This window comes from Coregonus lavaretus, assembly GCF_964263955.1.
Source record: "Coregonus lavaretus genome assembly, contig: SUPER_35_unloc_1, whole genome shotgun sequence".
Taxonomy (NCBI): Eukaryota; Metazoa; Chordata; class Actinopteri; order Salmoniformes; family Salmonidae; genus Coregonus; species Coregonus lavaretus.
The window spans coordinates 6204375-6220008 of record NW_028167181.1 but is presented as its reverse complement, the minus strand read 5'-3'; the positions used below and the strand labels follow the sequence as shown (position 1 = coordinate 6220008).

Sequence of the window (15634 nt, the reverse complement as noted above, 5' to 3'; positions counted from 1 at the left end):
ATATGTAGGAAAGAGAGGGCAGTCTCTATCCATCTCTCTTTCTCTCGCTCTTTCTATCACACTTTTGCCTATTCGTTCTCTGTGTCTCTGTTATTTTATATATATATACAGTGGGGAAAATAAGTATTTAGTCAGCCACCAATTGTGCAAGTTCTCCCACTTAAAAAGATGCGAGAGGCCTGTAATTTTCATCATAGGTACACGTCAACTATGACAGACAAAATGAGAATTTTTTTTCCAGAAAATCACATTGTAGGATTTTTAATGAATTGATTTGCAAATTATGGTGGAAAATAAGTATTTGGTCAATAACAAAAGTTTCTCAATACTTTGTTATATACCCTTTGTTGGCAATGACACAGGTCAAACGTTTTCTGTAAGTCTTCACAAGGTTTTCACACACTATTGCTGGTATTTTGGCCCATTCCTCCATGCAGATCTCCTCTAGAGCAGTGATGTTTTGGGGCTGTCGCTGGGCAACACGGACTTTCAACTCCCTCCAAAGATTTTCTATGGGGTTGAGATCTGGAGACTGGCTAGGCCACTCCAGGACCTTGAAATGCTTCTTACGAAGCCACTCCTTCGTTGCCCGGGCGGTGTGTTTGGGATCATTGTCATGCTGAAAGACCCAGCCATGCTTCATCTTCAATGCCCTTGCTGATGGAAGGAGGTTTTCACTCAAAATCTCACGATACATGGCCCCATTCATTCTTTCCTTTACACGGATCAGTCGTCCTGGTCCCTTTGCAGAAAAACAGCCCCAAAGCATGATGTTTCCACCCCCATGCTTCACAGTAGGTATGGTGTTCTTTGGATGCAACTCAGCATTCTTTGTCCTCCAAACACGACGAGTTTAGTTTTTGCCAAAAAGTTATATTTTGGTTTCATCTGACCATATGATATTCTCCCAATCCTCTTCTGGATCATCCAAATGCACTCTAGCAAACTTCAGACGGGCCTGGACATGTACTGGCTTAAGCAGGGGGACACGTCTGCACTGCAGGATTTGAGTCCCTGGCGGCGTAGTGTGTTACTGATGGTAGGCTTTGTTACTTTGGTCCCAGCTCTCTGCAGGTCATTCACTAGGTCCCCCCGTGTGGTTCTGGGATTTTTGCTCACCGTTCTTGTGATCATTTGACCCCACGGGGTGAGATCTTGCATGGAGCCCCAGATCGAGGGAGATTATCAGTGGTCTTGTATGTCTTCCATTTCCTAATAATTGCTCCCACAGTTGATTTCTTCAAACCAAGCTGCTTACCTATTGCAGATTCAGTCTTCCCAGCCTGGTGCAGGTCTACAATTTTGTTTCTGGTGTCCTTTGACAGCTCTTTGGTCTTGGCAATAGTGGAGTTTGGAGTGTGACTGTTTGAGGTAATGGACAGGTGTCTTTTATACTGATAACAAGTTCAAACAGGTGCCATTAATACAGGTAACGAGTGGAGGACAGAGGAGCCTCTTAAAGAAGAAGTTACAGGTCTGTGAGAGCCAGAAATCTTGCTTGTTTGTAGGTGACCAAATACTTATTTTCCACCATAATTTGCAAATCAATTCATTAAAAATCCTACAATGTGATTTTCTGGATTTTTTTTTCTCAATTTGTCTGTCATAGTTGACGTGTACCTATGATGAAAATTACAGGCCTCTCTCATCTTTTTAAGTGGGAGAACTTGCACAATTGGTGGCTGACTAAATACTTATTTTCCCCACTGTATATATATATTTTTTTTTCATCAGCCACTCGGCTCGCTACACTCCATAGCGGGATCAGGACTTTGATCTTCTCATTAATCATTTAAAAAAATCATGGATGTTCTCATTATGGGCCCTAATAAGCTCTAATATGTGCCGGGCGGTAACGCCGGATCGAAGGTCGAACTCCAGAGCCCTTTGAACATGCAGATTTCAGACTTCACATTGTAATTTACAATGAAAAAATGAAACACTTAAAATATAATATTTTAATGAGATCATATATTGGAATACAAGGTATGTCTAGATTTGGATAAGGGTATGAAAATGTTTGAGGTAGTGTTTTCTGAGAAGCAAGGCTAGGAGGGTAAAATGGTGTGAAGCGTGTTGACGTGAGCGAGTAATTACACACCTTTTTAGTGCTTTGAGTTGGTGTTAACACTGAGCTCCCCTCCCTCCGTCTCCATCTCTCTCCCTTCCCTCCTGACTTTCCTATCCTTCTCACTTTCCCTCCACTCTTTGCTCCTTACATCCCCCATTCCTCTCTCTCTCTCACTCTCCCCTTCCTTTCACTCCCTCCCTTTCCTCCCCTCCCTCCCTAGTGCCCTACAGAGCACCCTGAGACTGGGGTGGTGAATAAGTGGGCTGGGGGTGCTGGAATCCAGCGTTGCTACAGTGGCTTTGGAGATAAGCCTCCTCTCTCTGCCCCTCTGAGGGAGTTAGACCCCTTTAGACTGCAGCCTGAGAAGAAAGAGGGAGGGGGATGGAGAGAAGGGGTGAGGGAGAAAAGCCTGGATCCATCTGGGATTAGGAGATGGTGTTAATCTGGAGGCACTTGCCTTTTCTTCTGTCTGTCTCTCTCTCTTCTGTCTCTGTCTCTCTTCTGTGTCTCTCTCCTCTGTGTCTGTCTCTCCTCTGTGTCTGTCTCTCCTCTGTCTCTGTCTCTCTTCTGTCTCTGTCTCTCTTCTGTCTCTGTCTCTCTTCTGTCTCTGTCTCTCCTCTCTGTCTGTCTCGCTCTGTCTCGCTCTGTCTCTCTCTGTGTGTGTGTGTGTGTATGTCACTGCAGGGCCTTCTACACGGGCCTACACAGCACACCTTCACTATAGCTCCCAGTCTGACATATCCATTTACTAGGGACCTTCATTTCCTTCACCCTCCCCTCCTCCCTCTCTCCGTCCCTCCATTCCAGTTTAACTTCTCTCCAGCCTCCACAACAAGCGGAGGGAGGCTGAGAGTCCTTGACCTTGAAGCCCAAGAGGCCTAGCGTTGATGAAGCGCGGGAGAGCTTAGCTGTGTTGAGGAGCCAGTGACAGTACAGAGCCCCAGTGAATGCTGTCTGCAGGGAGCGTTACAAGAAGCACAGAGACGGGCCTTAATGAACACTGATCCGCTTCTAGAGAGACGGACTGGAGGGCTACATGGGGGCAAATGCGAACCTTTCTGTGTATATTATTATAATAATACACACTTGGCACACCGCCACACACACGTACAGTTCATACACTGAATTCCAACACCGCATGGCACAGATGTCCTTGTCATGTCAGTGACATGCAGGATCAAACCATTCAAAGATGCTGGAATATCATTGGGTGGTTACCCTTCATTCACGGTTATATTATATGTTCTACCAAATAATGTACGGTATCAACAACAATATGGTAAAAACACTCTATGGAACAACGTTTCAACAACGTGTTATCTTCATGGTCGGGTCATTGAATGCATGTTCTGTTCCTTCTCATACAGGACAGTACCACTCATCCTGTCTCTCTACAGGCATGCAGCGCCATCACCCCGGGCCGGACATGACCAACTTCTACCCCCTCTCCCCTGGAGGAGTGGGACAGATCACGCCCCCACTGGGATGGTACGTTTAGGATGACACACACACAACCACCCATTCAACAAGTGAAGATTGAGACAAACTATATACAGTACTGTACATGTGGATCCATTGAGAAGGATGATCCTACAGACAGACAGGCACACAGAGGGGAAATCCAGGCCCTGGACTCTCTCATTAGGGCTGTGAACCACACTGGTTCTCTCTGTGCCCAGCACATGTCAAACAGGCCAGTCCATCAGACCGCCCCGTATGTGCTCTCGCATATTCATCTGTCTATTTAGCTGCTCAAAAGGCGCCCTGTGTCAGCGGCTCCCTCTGAGCTGCACTATGTTAGTAGCTCTCGTATGAGGCCTCACTCTGGATCTCTCTTTCCTTCTCATTTATCTTCCTCGCTCTCCCGCTCTCTCCCCCTTCTCTGGTTGGTATGTGTCTGGACAGTGCTGGTATAGACAGGAGAGGCTTTGGACCCAGATGATTTCCTCCTACCTCCCCTCTCCTGTATTTTTGTTGAATATCTATTAACTCTTATTTCACCTAGTGTGAGTATGTTGGGGAGAGAGAGGACGAGGTTCTAAAGTTAATGCATGGGTTCTTGTTCCAGGTTCTCACACCACATGGTCCCGGGTCCCCCAGGCCCTCACGCCACAGGGATCCCCCACCCGGCCATCGTCAACCCCCAGGTCAAACACGAGCCCCAGCACGACAACGACCTGATGCACATGTGAGTCCCCCAAACAGTGGCCCTTTCTGGGTCCGCTTCACACAGGGCCAGCCGTGAGTAGAGTGTAGATCAAACAAACACTCACGCCTCCCTCTCCCCTGTTACACTGAAAACACACGTTCCTACCAAAACACACCTCACTATTCTACTCCTCCTCATGGTATTAGCAGCACATTCAGAGTTCAGGATACTTCCAGGTATTTGGTGACTCAACCACATGTCCCAACAAAGCAGCAGTCCAACCTCCCCTCCCTCCTATCACCTTGATGTGAGTAGATAAGCAACAAGGGCCTCACAGAGCTGATAAGGGCCCCACCACGCATCATTTGGCCCCTGGCATCACAACATGCATACCAACAGACACAGACGCACACACCACACACAGACACACATCAAGGTCCTGTGCCACTGGGGCTACTAAGCGATTGGCAGTGTGTGTGCTGGGGGGGGAAAGGTTTGGTTGCCATTACTGGTGAAGTAATCGCTCTCTCCGCTTGAAAGCGCCAAGACTGTATGACTGTACATGATTAAAGACTCGTGGCGTCGCGGAAACCCCTTGCACGCACGCACCCTCGCTCCCAATTGGCTGAGGCGAAACAGACCCCTCGCCGTTTGTTCTCACACTCCAGGAGGCCCAGTTTCTCCATCGCAACCCTCTTTTTCTTTTTTTTTATCACCGCCGCTGTTCCCTCCTCCTTCTTTACCTCGCTCCCTTGTTCTTTTCTCGCCAATTGTTTTGCCAGGAAGCCTCAGCACCAGGACCAGAGGAAGGAGCAGGAGCCCAAGAGACCCCACATCAAGAAGCCGCTGAACGCCTTCATGCTGTACATGAAGGAGATGAGGGCCAACGTGGTGGCAGAGTGCACGCTCAAGGAGAGCGCCGCCATCAACCAGATCCTGGGACGGAGGGTACGTATGGTGAAGGGGAGAACCCATGTTTAGAGCACCCCCACCTGGGGTGGAGAACGGTTAACCACCCCCTGGTCTGAAACCTTTAGTGTGATGGTGATGGCCAGGGTAGTGTGCTAGGGGAATGGCCATAAGCCACCATTTTGGGTTCTTCTGTAAACCAAAACCACCTGAGAGCATCTCTCGTTCAGCTAGAGGGCTTCCAGATCATAGAAATGGAATCCATAGAGCGGGTCTCCCCATGCAAATCATGGAGAGTGTAATGATGTGGTGTAATAATGTTAGATGGTGTACTGTTTTATCTTTTGTTTTATATGTAATGTAGGTGCCTTAATGTGTTTGGACCCCAGGAAGAGTAGCTGCTGCCTTGACAACAGCTAATGGGGATCCCTAATAAATACATATACAAATGATGGCATAATGGGTTGACTGGTTAGAGGTTCCAAGCCCTTTCTATGGATTCTCTTTCTATGTTTGAGATCTTCCTTCAACTCTTCTACATCAAGGTCCTTCAAGGGACTAATCATGATGACCATCTCTTTGTCCGAACCTGTTACTTTCCCTCATCAGGCGGATCCACTTTCTGCCTGACTGACTAGCGGACGTTTTAACCAAATTGACTTTTTATAAAAACTTGCCGTAGATAATAATAGTGTGGTTTGGAAATGACAAAATGTGTTCCTTTTTGAGAATTGGGGTAGAAGAAAGAAACTGAATGAGAAAGAGACCGCTAGAACATGTTTAAAACCTTAACAGAAAGCCTTTTTGGTTGGGGCAGCCAGCCACAGCAAAGCTCCGTTTGCGGCCTTTGTTCAGTAATTGCCCGCTGACATAGTTTGAAGCAAAAGCGCCACTAAATTGGAACCAGTGTTTTGATATGAAATCAAAGTATTTTTTTTTCTCTCTTGCCCATATGTTAATCTGTTCATCATGTTTGCCCTTTTTTATAAAAAAAATTTACCAAACGTTTGTACGTTTTATAAAGGAATAGTTTTTCTGCACCAAAACAATAGCACCCGTGTCTTTGGAGGGGACATGAAAGTGCATACCAGTAATTGACTGTGTGCTGTTGTACCTTTTTTTTCTCTCTCCTTGTTTTGTAACCTCCCTCCATGTACTGAAACAGTGGCATGCTTTATCCAGAGAAGAGCAAGCTAAGTATTACGAATTAGCCCGCAAGGAACGGCAGCTCCACATGCAGCTCTACCCAGGCTGGTCTGCCAGAGATAATTATGTAAGTATCATACGGAAACAGATTGGCAGCGGAGAGGTGTGTGTGTGTGTGTGTGTGTGTGTGTGTGTGATTTGTCAACTGTGATTTTATTTTTCTGACCGGGGTTCAAATAATATTTGAAATTTTTCAATTACTTTTGAGTGTTTGTTTGAGTCTGCCTGACGTGCCAGATGAGCAGGGTTTGCACTTTTGGGGCTGTTCCATTGGTCACATTTAGCCAGTCAAGCTTGATCAGGCACCACTAAAATATTTCAAGTATTTCAAATATGATTTGTACCCAGGCCTGTTCAGTTTTGATGTAGGCTAATTGTTGTTTATGAATTTCAGGACAGTAGCTAGTATTCTTTGTTAGCTTTATTAACACAATGCTAGCTACAACATTCTAATAAACATTAGCCGTTTCCATGATAATGGTGTCCATTTTTAGCTGCTATGCTACAGCCTAATGTGTAATTCATAGCACTCTAATTCCATGCTATTATTACCAGCACAATGGATTGTAGTATGAGACACTGAGAATAGTGGCCTGTGATGGTGCTGCCAGTCTTTGATGTTCCGTATCAACATGGAAGCCTTGGATATGTAAACAGAGTTGATGCCCCTGCCAGGAGCGTAGACACTTAGAGTGACGAGTAGATTGCTGTGTGATTTTCAGATGGCACAGCAACAAGGGGTGTGTGGGTGTGTGTGTCAGGGCACCTGTTATGTTAGTGTCCTGTTCATCTGTGTGTGTCTGTTCCGTGTGTGTGTGAGACCGTTCCGTGTATGTGACTGTATGCTAGCGCCTGCCGTTGTTAAAAAGTGTGGCTCCAGCACTCACTTTCACTCCACCACCACAGGGGCTCTTTGTAGTGGTCATCTGCCTCCTCTCTGGACAGCCCCGCACAGCACCTCTCACCTTCTGCCTCCGTCGCCCCGCCGCCACCACACCATGCTGGGGGAAACACTGCAGGACAGGACGGTATAGGGCAGGACAATCCAGTACAACACAGTACAGACTTTAGTCTCCTTCCATGTCAACTCCTAGCCCTTACCCTATTGGTGTTGACAGATCTGATAGGCTAAAGCAATAAGCCAGGAAGTAGAGGATGACCTCATGGTCTGATGGCCTCTACCACTGTATGTGTCTCATAGAGAGAAGCTTTGCTCGCACACGTCCATTCCATCATAACACACACTTAACACCAAGCACCCCTCCAACATAAACTAAGCCCTTCATAGTACTGTACCACACACACACACACACACACTGTCGTAACTACTGTACACATCACCTGCCCCCCTCCCCCTCCCTCCCTCTCTCCTCTCTCTGTCTGCCACAGCGGTGTGAGAGGAACCCAGATTAGCTCATCATAAATAAGTGGATTAGTAGACTTTGCAGCAGGAAACCAAAGTGCTGCTCATATTTGACTAGAATGACTGTTACGCCACTATCTCTACCTATAGTCCCCCTCCCTAGGGGATTTGGCTATAAGCTATAAATCCATACACACTTACTCACAGTGGAGCTCAGTGATCAGTGCTCACTGGAGGGGGGTTGACTGACGCTCTCCATGGTAATCAGTCGAGGACCAGCTCTCCCAAGTAATATTTAGCATTTTTTATGTTTTAATTACATATTGATGTTTGGTACTAGGAGACTGAAAAAGACTACATACGCTGCTGTTGCTTCTACACTTGAAGTCTTTATATAAGTATGGTGATGGATGTTGTTTTGTTCATGATAGGTTGTTAGAGAACACACACTGATACAGGTGAGGAGAAGACAGCCAAGTTTGCTACCTGCTCCGATTGGAAGGCAAGGATGGGGTTCAAAACCTAACATTCTGGAATGGATCCTACCAAACATGTCTATGTTAATAGTTTGTTAGAGAGCACACTATACTGAAGCCAGGTGCGGAGAGGACAGAGACAGCCAGCTCTCATAGGCAGGGAGTAAAGATGGTCAGCCCCTCTGACCAATCCCAGCGTGGTGATTGGCTGCAGGCCCAGAGAGCGAGGGGTGCTGGTTGGCTGCCCGGCGGGGGATGAGTGAACAGGGCAAACGGCAGCAGGACTAAGCGTGGTGGAGGGAGGGTGAGTGCTGGAGCCACACTTTAAGCGTTCACCTCGATATTTTCTAGGGAAAGAAGAAGAAGCGGAAGAGGGAGAAGATCCAGGAACCGGCTGCAGGTAACCAACCCCTTCCCCTTTCCCTTCCTCTCTTTCCCCTCTTTCTCTCCCCCTCTCTCTCCCCCTCTCTTTTCCTCTCGATTTGTTGTTCTGTGAGATGATGAGTGTTCAGTTTGTCCTTTACAAACTCTCCATGCGGTCTCTCTTGTGTCCGTCTCTCACACTAGCCTAAGTCATTTTAACACATACATGCACCACAAGCAATAAAAGGTCTTGTCACTCTGAAACAGGCCCCTGTAATGCTGACATAATCAGAACCAGGTGTTGTGCCATGCTTGTCACACAGTATTGGGAAAGCTATAGCCGCATTTCCCTAGAAATAACCAATCAAGAGGCCCCACTTTGACCATGTGGCTAGTTTCACCTGGATTATGCATGAAACGTTTCAGCCCCGTCCACCCATAACCACCCTTCCCCTCCTCCTCCCTCTCCAGACCCCCATAGAACTCCATTCGACCCCTCCGCCCTCACTAGAGTGGGCTTTCAGAACCACCATGCAGGTACCAGTGTCACTCAACCTGCACCTCTCCTTTGTACTCCATCCCTCTCTCCTTTCTCCATCCCTCTCTCTCACCCCCCCCCCCCCCTTCCCTCTCCACTCCACCTACTTTGGGATTAGTCTGTAAATGCTGGTTGATTTAACTGCTCTCTGTGCTTTGCACTTTATTGGTCTAGCTGCTGTATGTCTCTACCACCGTGCTCTTAGCTTAAAGCTCTGTGTAAACACTGCACCGTTGTGTAGGAACCTATAGGGGGGGAAATATATATTTAGAAATCATGTAGACCACGTGCTATATTACCATTTAGATGCCTATTATCAATTTGCTTCTACATCTGCATTGCTTGCTGTTTGGGGTTTTAGGCTGGGTTTCTGTATAAGCATTTGGTGACATCTGCTGATGTAAAAAGGGCTTTATAAATACATTTGATTGAATTTCTGCTTTAGTTTGTGGTGAGGCGTTCCATTAGCCCAGTTGGCTCTCTTTTCCTCAGCTGGACATGCCTTATGTAAAGACAAACATGTTAAAAGATGCCATTTTCTGCAGGTACAGGCCAGAGAATGAAAACGGCGTACATCTGAGCATAAATGGTAAGACAACCCCCCCCCCCACCTCCTCTCCAGTCATGCCTGTCTGGTCTGGTAGTATGTATCAAGCCTTGTATACTGTTCACAGACTAATCCTAAAGGGTCCACCCTAAACTCACCATGGTCATTGTGTCAATCAGTGGAGGCTGCTGAGGGGAGGACGGCTCATAATAATGGCTGGAACGGAGTGAATGGAATGGCTTCAAACCATGTGTTTGATGTATTTGATACCAGTACACTTATTCCGCTCCAGCCATTACCACCAGCCGGTCCTCCCTAATTAAGGTGCCACCAACCTCCTGTGGTGTCAATGGTGTTAAGTCTCAAGGAGTGAGATGTGTGTGATTGTGTTCTGGGTGTATATTGACCTGGGCACTCCAATGGCAGTCTTTTGTCTGGTTAGTGAGATGATCATCTGAATCCACTGTGTGAATGTTGCAGTGCATGGCTGAGAAATTGTTGTTGAGTCCTTTCTTAAATTCAAACTGATGCCCTTTATTAGATGTAACTCAAACACGAAAATGGACAAAGTGCTCTGCATTATCTAAAACGTTAAAAAACGCAGCTTTTTTTTCCTAGTCTGACGTCTTCATAGCAGCAGATATTCCTGGAGGAGTGGGAGGTTCCGTCCCAAATGGCACCCTATTCCCTACATAGTGCACTACTTTTAACCATACCCCTATGGGCACTGGTCAAAAGTAGTGCACTATATGGAATAGGCTTCCATTTGGGACGCATACAGCCTAGGCCCAGATGGTCTGCATGTTTTCTGTTCTACCAACACTGAATGGAGACTAGACCTTCCAGACTACATCTGGGATCAGAAGGCTATGAAACACCACGCTCCACTAGAACACTGTCAAATCACATAGTTTGATAGAGATTTGTTGGCGGTTTGGTGTGAAGTGTGGATGGTCCTGCTGTGCTGTACGAGCACTATAACACACAAAGCACGACGTAATCAGTCAAATGTTCTGGGGTTTATTTGGTTGGGGTTGTTCTTTGTGAAAAGGTAAGTTGTGACAAGCGACAGTAACAGACAAACATGTAGGGCTCTTGTACCAAAGTGTCACCAAGTTTTGAAAGGGGTGAAATGAGTGCATGCACTCCATTAGATCTTTCTACCATTAGATATCTCTCTCTCGGTCTGAGGTTAGTCTTATAGCATCCTGCTGTGCACATTTTTATAGCATCCTCTCTCTCTCAATTCAATTTAAGGGCTTTATTGGCATGGGAAATGTATGTTAACATTGCCAAAGCAAGTGAAGTAGATAGTAAACAAAAGTGAAATAAACAATAAATATTTACAGTAAACATTACACTCAGAAGTTCCAAAAGAAGAAAGACATTTCAAATTTCATAGTATGTATACAGTGAGGGGAAAAAAGTATTTGATCCCCTGCTGATTTTGTATGTTTGCCCACTGACAAAGACATGATCAGTCTATACTTTTAATGGTAGGTTTATTTGAACAGTGAGAGACAGAAAAACGCATGTCAAAAATGTTATAAATTGATTTGCATTTTAATGAGGGAAATAAGTATTTGACCCCTCTGCAAAACATGACTTAGTACTTGGTGGCAAAACCCTTGTTGGCAATCAGAGGTCAGACGTTTCTTGTAGTTGGCCACCAGGTTTGCACACATCTCAGGAGGGATTTTGTTCCACTCCTCTTTGCAGATCTTCTCCAAGTCATTAAGGTTTTGAGGCTGACATTTGGCAACTCGAACCTTCAGCTCCCTCCACAGATTTTCTATGGGTTTAAGGTCTGGAGACTGGCTAGGCCACTCCAGGACCTTAATGTGCTTCTTCTTGAGCCACTCCTTTGTTGCCTTGGCCGTGTGTTTTGGGTCATTGTCATGCTGGAAGACCCATTTTCAATGCCCTGGCTGAGGGAAGGAGGTTCTCACCCAAGATTTGACGGTACATGGCACCGTCCATCATCCCTTTGATGCGGTGAAGTTGTCCTGTCCCGTTAGCAGAAAAACACCCTCAAAGCATAATGTTTCCACCTCCATGTTTGACGGTGGGGATGGTGTTCTTGGGGTCATAGGCAGCATTCCTCCTCCTCCAAACATGGCGAGTTGAGTTGATGCCAAAGAGCTCAATTTTGGTCTCATCTGACCACAACACTTTCACCCAGTTCTCCTCTGAATCATTCAGATGTTAATTGGCAAACTTCAGACGGCCCTGTATATGTGCTTTCTTGAGCAGGGGGACCTTGCGGGCGCTGCAGGATTTCAGTCCTTCACGGCGTAGTGTGTTACCAATTGTTTTCTTGGTGACTATGGTCCCAGCTGCCTTGAGATCATTGACAAGATCCTCCCGTGTAGTTCTGGGCTGATTCCTCACCGTTCTCATGATCATTGCAACTCCACGAGGTGAGATTTTGCATGGAGCCCCAGCCCGAGGGAGATTGACAGTTATTTTGTGTTTCTTCCATTTGCGAATAATCGCACCAACTGTTGTCACCTTCTCACCAAGCTGCTTGGCGATGGTCTTGTAGCCCATTCCAGCCTTGTGTAGGTCTACAATCTTGTCCCTGACATCCTTGGAGAGCTCTTTGGTCTTGGCCATGGTGGAGAGTTTGGAATCTCATTGATTGATTGCTTTTGTGGACAGGTGTCTTTTATACAGGTAACAAGCTGAGATTAGGAGCACTCCCTTTAAGAGTGTGCTCTAATCTCAGCTCGTTACCTGTATAAAAGACACCTGGGAGCCAGAAATCTTTCTGATTGAGAGGGGGTCAAATACTTATTTCCCTCATTAAAATGCAAATCAATTTATAAAAAATTTTACATGTGTTTTTCTGGATTTTTTTGTTGTTATTCTGTCTCTCACTGTTCAATTAAACCTACCATTAAAATTATGGACTGATCATTTCTTTGTCAGTGGGCAAACGTACAAAATCAGCAGGGGTTCAAATACTTTTTTCCCCTCACTGTGTGTGTATATATATATATATATATATATATATATATACACAGTGTTGTAACAACAATGTGCAAATAGTAGTTAAAGTCTCTCGCTCTCTGGCAAATCTTATAACGAAATCAAACCCTGAACCAGACAAAGATTTTCCGCTTGATTGATTCTTGACCGGTGGCTCCCCCTGTGAACCTAAATTGGACCACTTTTCTCTTATTCGTCGCCCGCACTTCGCCACTGCCTCTTTTCAAAGGCGGAGAGACTTATCTGTGATCCAATAATTAGCTGGGTCTATCCGAGGCAGGATGGACACCACGACTGATTCATTGTGACAACCTTAAACTCATATGCATAATACCAGAGAGGACTGCCACGACTCCTCATTTTATGTAGATCCCAAAGAGCCTGGATTGAGGTTTGCTTTTGGCATGGCAGACGTCAGGCAGCAAACATCTTTAAATGAACTTATTTGTCTTTCTTTTGATATCCGCCCCCCCCCAACCCCGAGAAATCAGACCTGGGTTTTGTAATGGAGTGCGTCTGTCCATTCACTCTTTATTTGTGTTGATATTGTTTGCACATTAATTTTCAGGGCGTGATTAATCAGAATACCCTTTTTAAAGGAGAGTAGGGTAAGGATCAATAAAACGTCCTTGTTTTCTCTTCTGGCATATCGGTGGTGTACTGATTTTAAATGTCTGGCTGAAAAGGCCACGCCAAAGAGGGCAGCAGTTCAACAGTGGTTAATTTCTTGGAGTGGATTGTTTATCCCCAGTGGGTCAGACACCAGACCCAGCACACTGCTGGTTCTCTTACCTTGCAGTTAAATAGCTCTCTGGGAATCTAGCTATTATTTTTGACATTGTGAAATTAGTGTTTCCTCCTTCTTGCTCTCTGACGCTTTCTCTCTCGCTCTTCCTCTCTCGCTGACACTCATTTGTTCTGTCTGACACTCATAACTTTTCACTCTGACTCATTCTCTCCCTCCCTCTGTTAGTGTCATTGTCTGACTAAGCCTGTCTGTTTCACAGGCCTTTGAGATGTGTATCTGGTCGGGACATGTCCTTAAGGCTATCTACATTTGTCCCAAAGGGAGGGAGACGACCAATAATATAGGTGGCCTTTTAATCCGACGAACAGCGTGGGCCAGGAGTCACAAACACTCATAAAAACTCCCCAGCGTTGGAACTGACTGAGTCATCTCAGTCCAACTCTTATGAACGTGCTCTTTTCTTGCCACCCGGTAACCGGAAACTTCTGTGAGAGCAAACTTGAAATTCCCCTGTTTCTTTTTTTTTTGTGCGAGGTAGTTCATCTTTAGGGGGGAGGGGGGGGCTGTTTTGAATGTATTTTTTCAAACTGCCCTAAAAAAAGGTGAGTTTGTGGTAGAGGCCAAAAATTGTGTGTTTGTGTAGGTAGCTGGTGAACTAGTGCAGTGCGGAGCGTTGAGGTGAAGGCATTCTGAGAACATACCCAGGATCCACACACGGCATGAAAGAAAGTGCTGTTCTAGCAGGAGCTGTAGTGGTCTCGCTCTTCTCTTTCTCCCAACTGTCGTTCCTCTCTCTCAAGCAGCCAGCCGCACTCTCCGGCTGCAATTAGGCAAGGTTCAGAGTCTTGCCTCCATTTCCAGAGCCGGTTGGATTTGGTGGAGGACATACACCCCCCCACCACCACAGCGTTATTAGTGACCTGGGATAATTGGAATGGTTTCGGGGGCTGTGAAACACTCAGGGTCTTGCTCTGAGTGTCTCAGCTCAGCAGAGGAGAGGAGAGGGAGCTCCTGTCTCCTCTTTTTAAAACTACACTTCACAAAGAAGAAGAAAAGAGTGGCCTTAGCATAAATCAGGGCGACAGCCACCGGCTAATGTTACTGTGGGTTAGGAAATAGAAACGGAAACGTCTGCTCCCCTCTCTCTCAATCTCTCTCACACACACAGCAGAGCTCTGTGAAGGAGAAATAGACAACCTCAGCACTTCTGTCCTTCGAGGGGTGTAGTAGCAGTAGTGGAATGTCGAACGCTCAACTATGCAGGTGTCTAACACACCGTTTTAGTCAACTCCTGGACTTGATCGCTTGCCTCCTCCTTCAGAGAAAAGGGGTCTCTTTGATACTTCTTGGGGGGCTCTAGTTTACATGTGTGAGACTGAGATGTGCAACCCCAATGACACCCTATTCCCTATATAGTGCACTACTTTTGAACAGAGCCCCATGGGCCCTGGCTAAAAGTAGTGCACTATAAAGGGAATAGGGTGTCAATTGGGACTCTGAGAATCACCTATAGCGGGGCTTTCTGTTTAGACTGGGTCTGTGGGTTTGTTTTTGGTTGAGTAACTGGCCTATTGTGCCGAGGTCTGGCCAGCTGCAGGGAGCGACCGTATGAGGGTAGAGCCTCTCCCTCCCTGCCAGGTTTTATCATGTCTTCTCTACTTCCTCTCCTTCTCCTTCTCCTTCCCTCCCCCCTTCTCTGTCTCTCCCCGGTGGCTCCTTGAGACGCTGCAGATTGAGGGGGTGGTGGGGGTGTGCTGCCTTGTAAAACGTCCCCCCTTCTGAGTCGTTATCTCTGGATCATGAAAGGCCCCCAGGTAACAGAGGGGAGAGACAGGAAGGGGAGAGAGGTCGCAGGAAGATATAATTTTTCTCTTTATTTTTTTATAAACGTGAAACTCTGTTTTGAGATGTGGCTGCTGAACAAAATGTGGCTCCTATTGTAGATGTAGGTGGAACCCCCTTCTCTCCCTCTTTTTTTTCCTCCTACTCTCTCTCGCTTTCTCCCCCTGCCCCTCCCTCCCTCCCTCCCTCCCATCCGATGGTGAGTGTGAGTGGCGGTTGAGCTCCTTTGAAGTATGCCGCAGCACAGGGAACAGTCATTGTGCGGGCCCTTTGATAGTGCCGCCCTGGCCTCCAGCCCCCAGCTTCAGCTTTGTAGCTGTGCAGTACTGCGGGGGCACACCACACACTACACCACGCCGCGCTTGGCCAGACTTCAGCGGCTCGGGCCCCCAGCGACGGAGCATCAGATGTGGGTAGAGGGATAAGGAGAG

General features: G+C 46.5%; 1 protein-coding gene across 2 annotated transcripts in view; it reads left to right on the top strand.

The window, feature by feature from the left end:
• The window catches only part of LOC311110086 (lymphoid enhancer-binding factor 1-like), a gene marked incomplete at both ends in the record, with an annotated part of 49591 nt that overhangs the window by 30523 nt on the left and 3434 nt on the right, over positions 1-15634 (top strand). Inside the window, 6 exons of one of the 2 annotated variants that reach the window (XM_084188649.1) lie at positions 3469-3559; positions 4140-4259; positions 5003-5168; positions 6295-6402; positions 8526-8574; positions 9621-9655. In XM_084188649.1, coding sequence (XP_084044775.1) covers positions 3469-3559; positions 4140-4259; positions 5003-5168; positions 6295-6402; positions 8526-8574; positions 9621-9655 — 569 coding nt within the window. Of the gene's footprint in view, positions 1-3468; positions 3560-4139; positions 4260-5002; positions 5169-6294; positions 6403-8525; positions 8575-9620; positions 9656-15634 lie in introns of those variants that run through there. The other variant, XM_084188648.1, reaches the window with a different exon arrangement.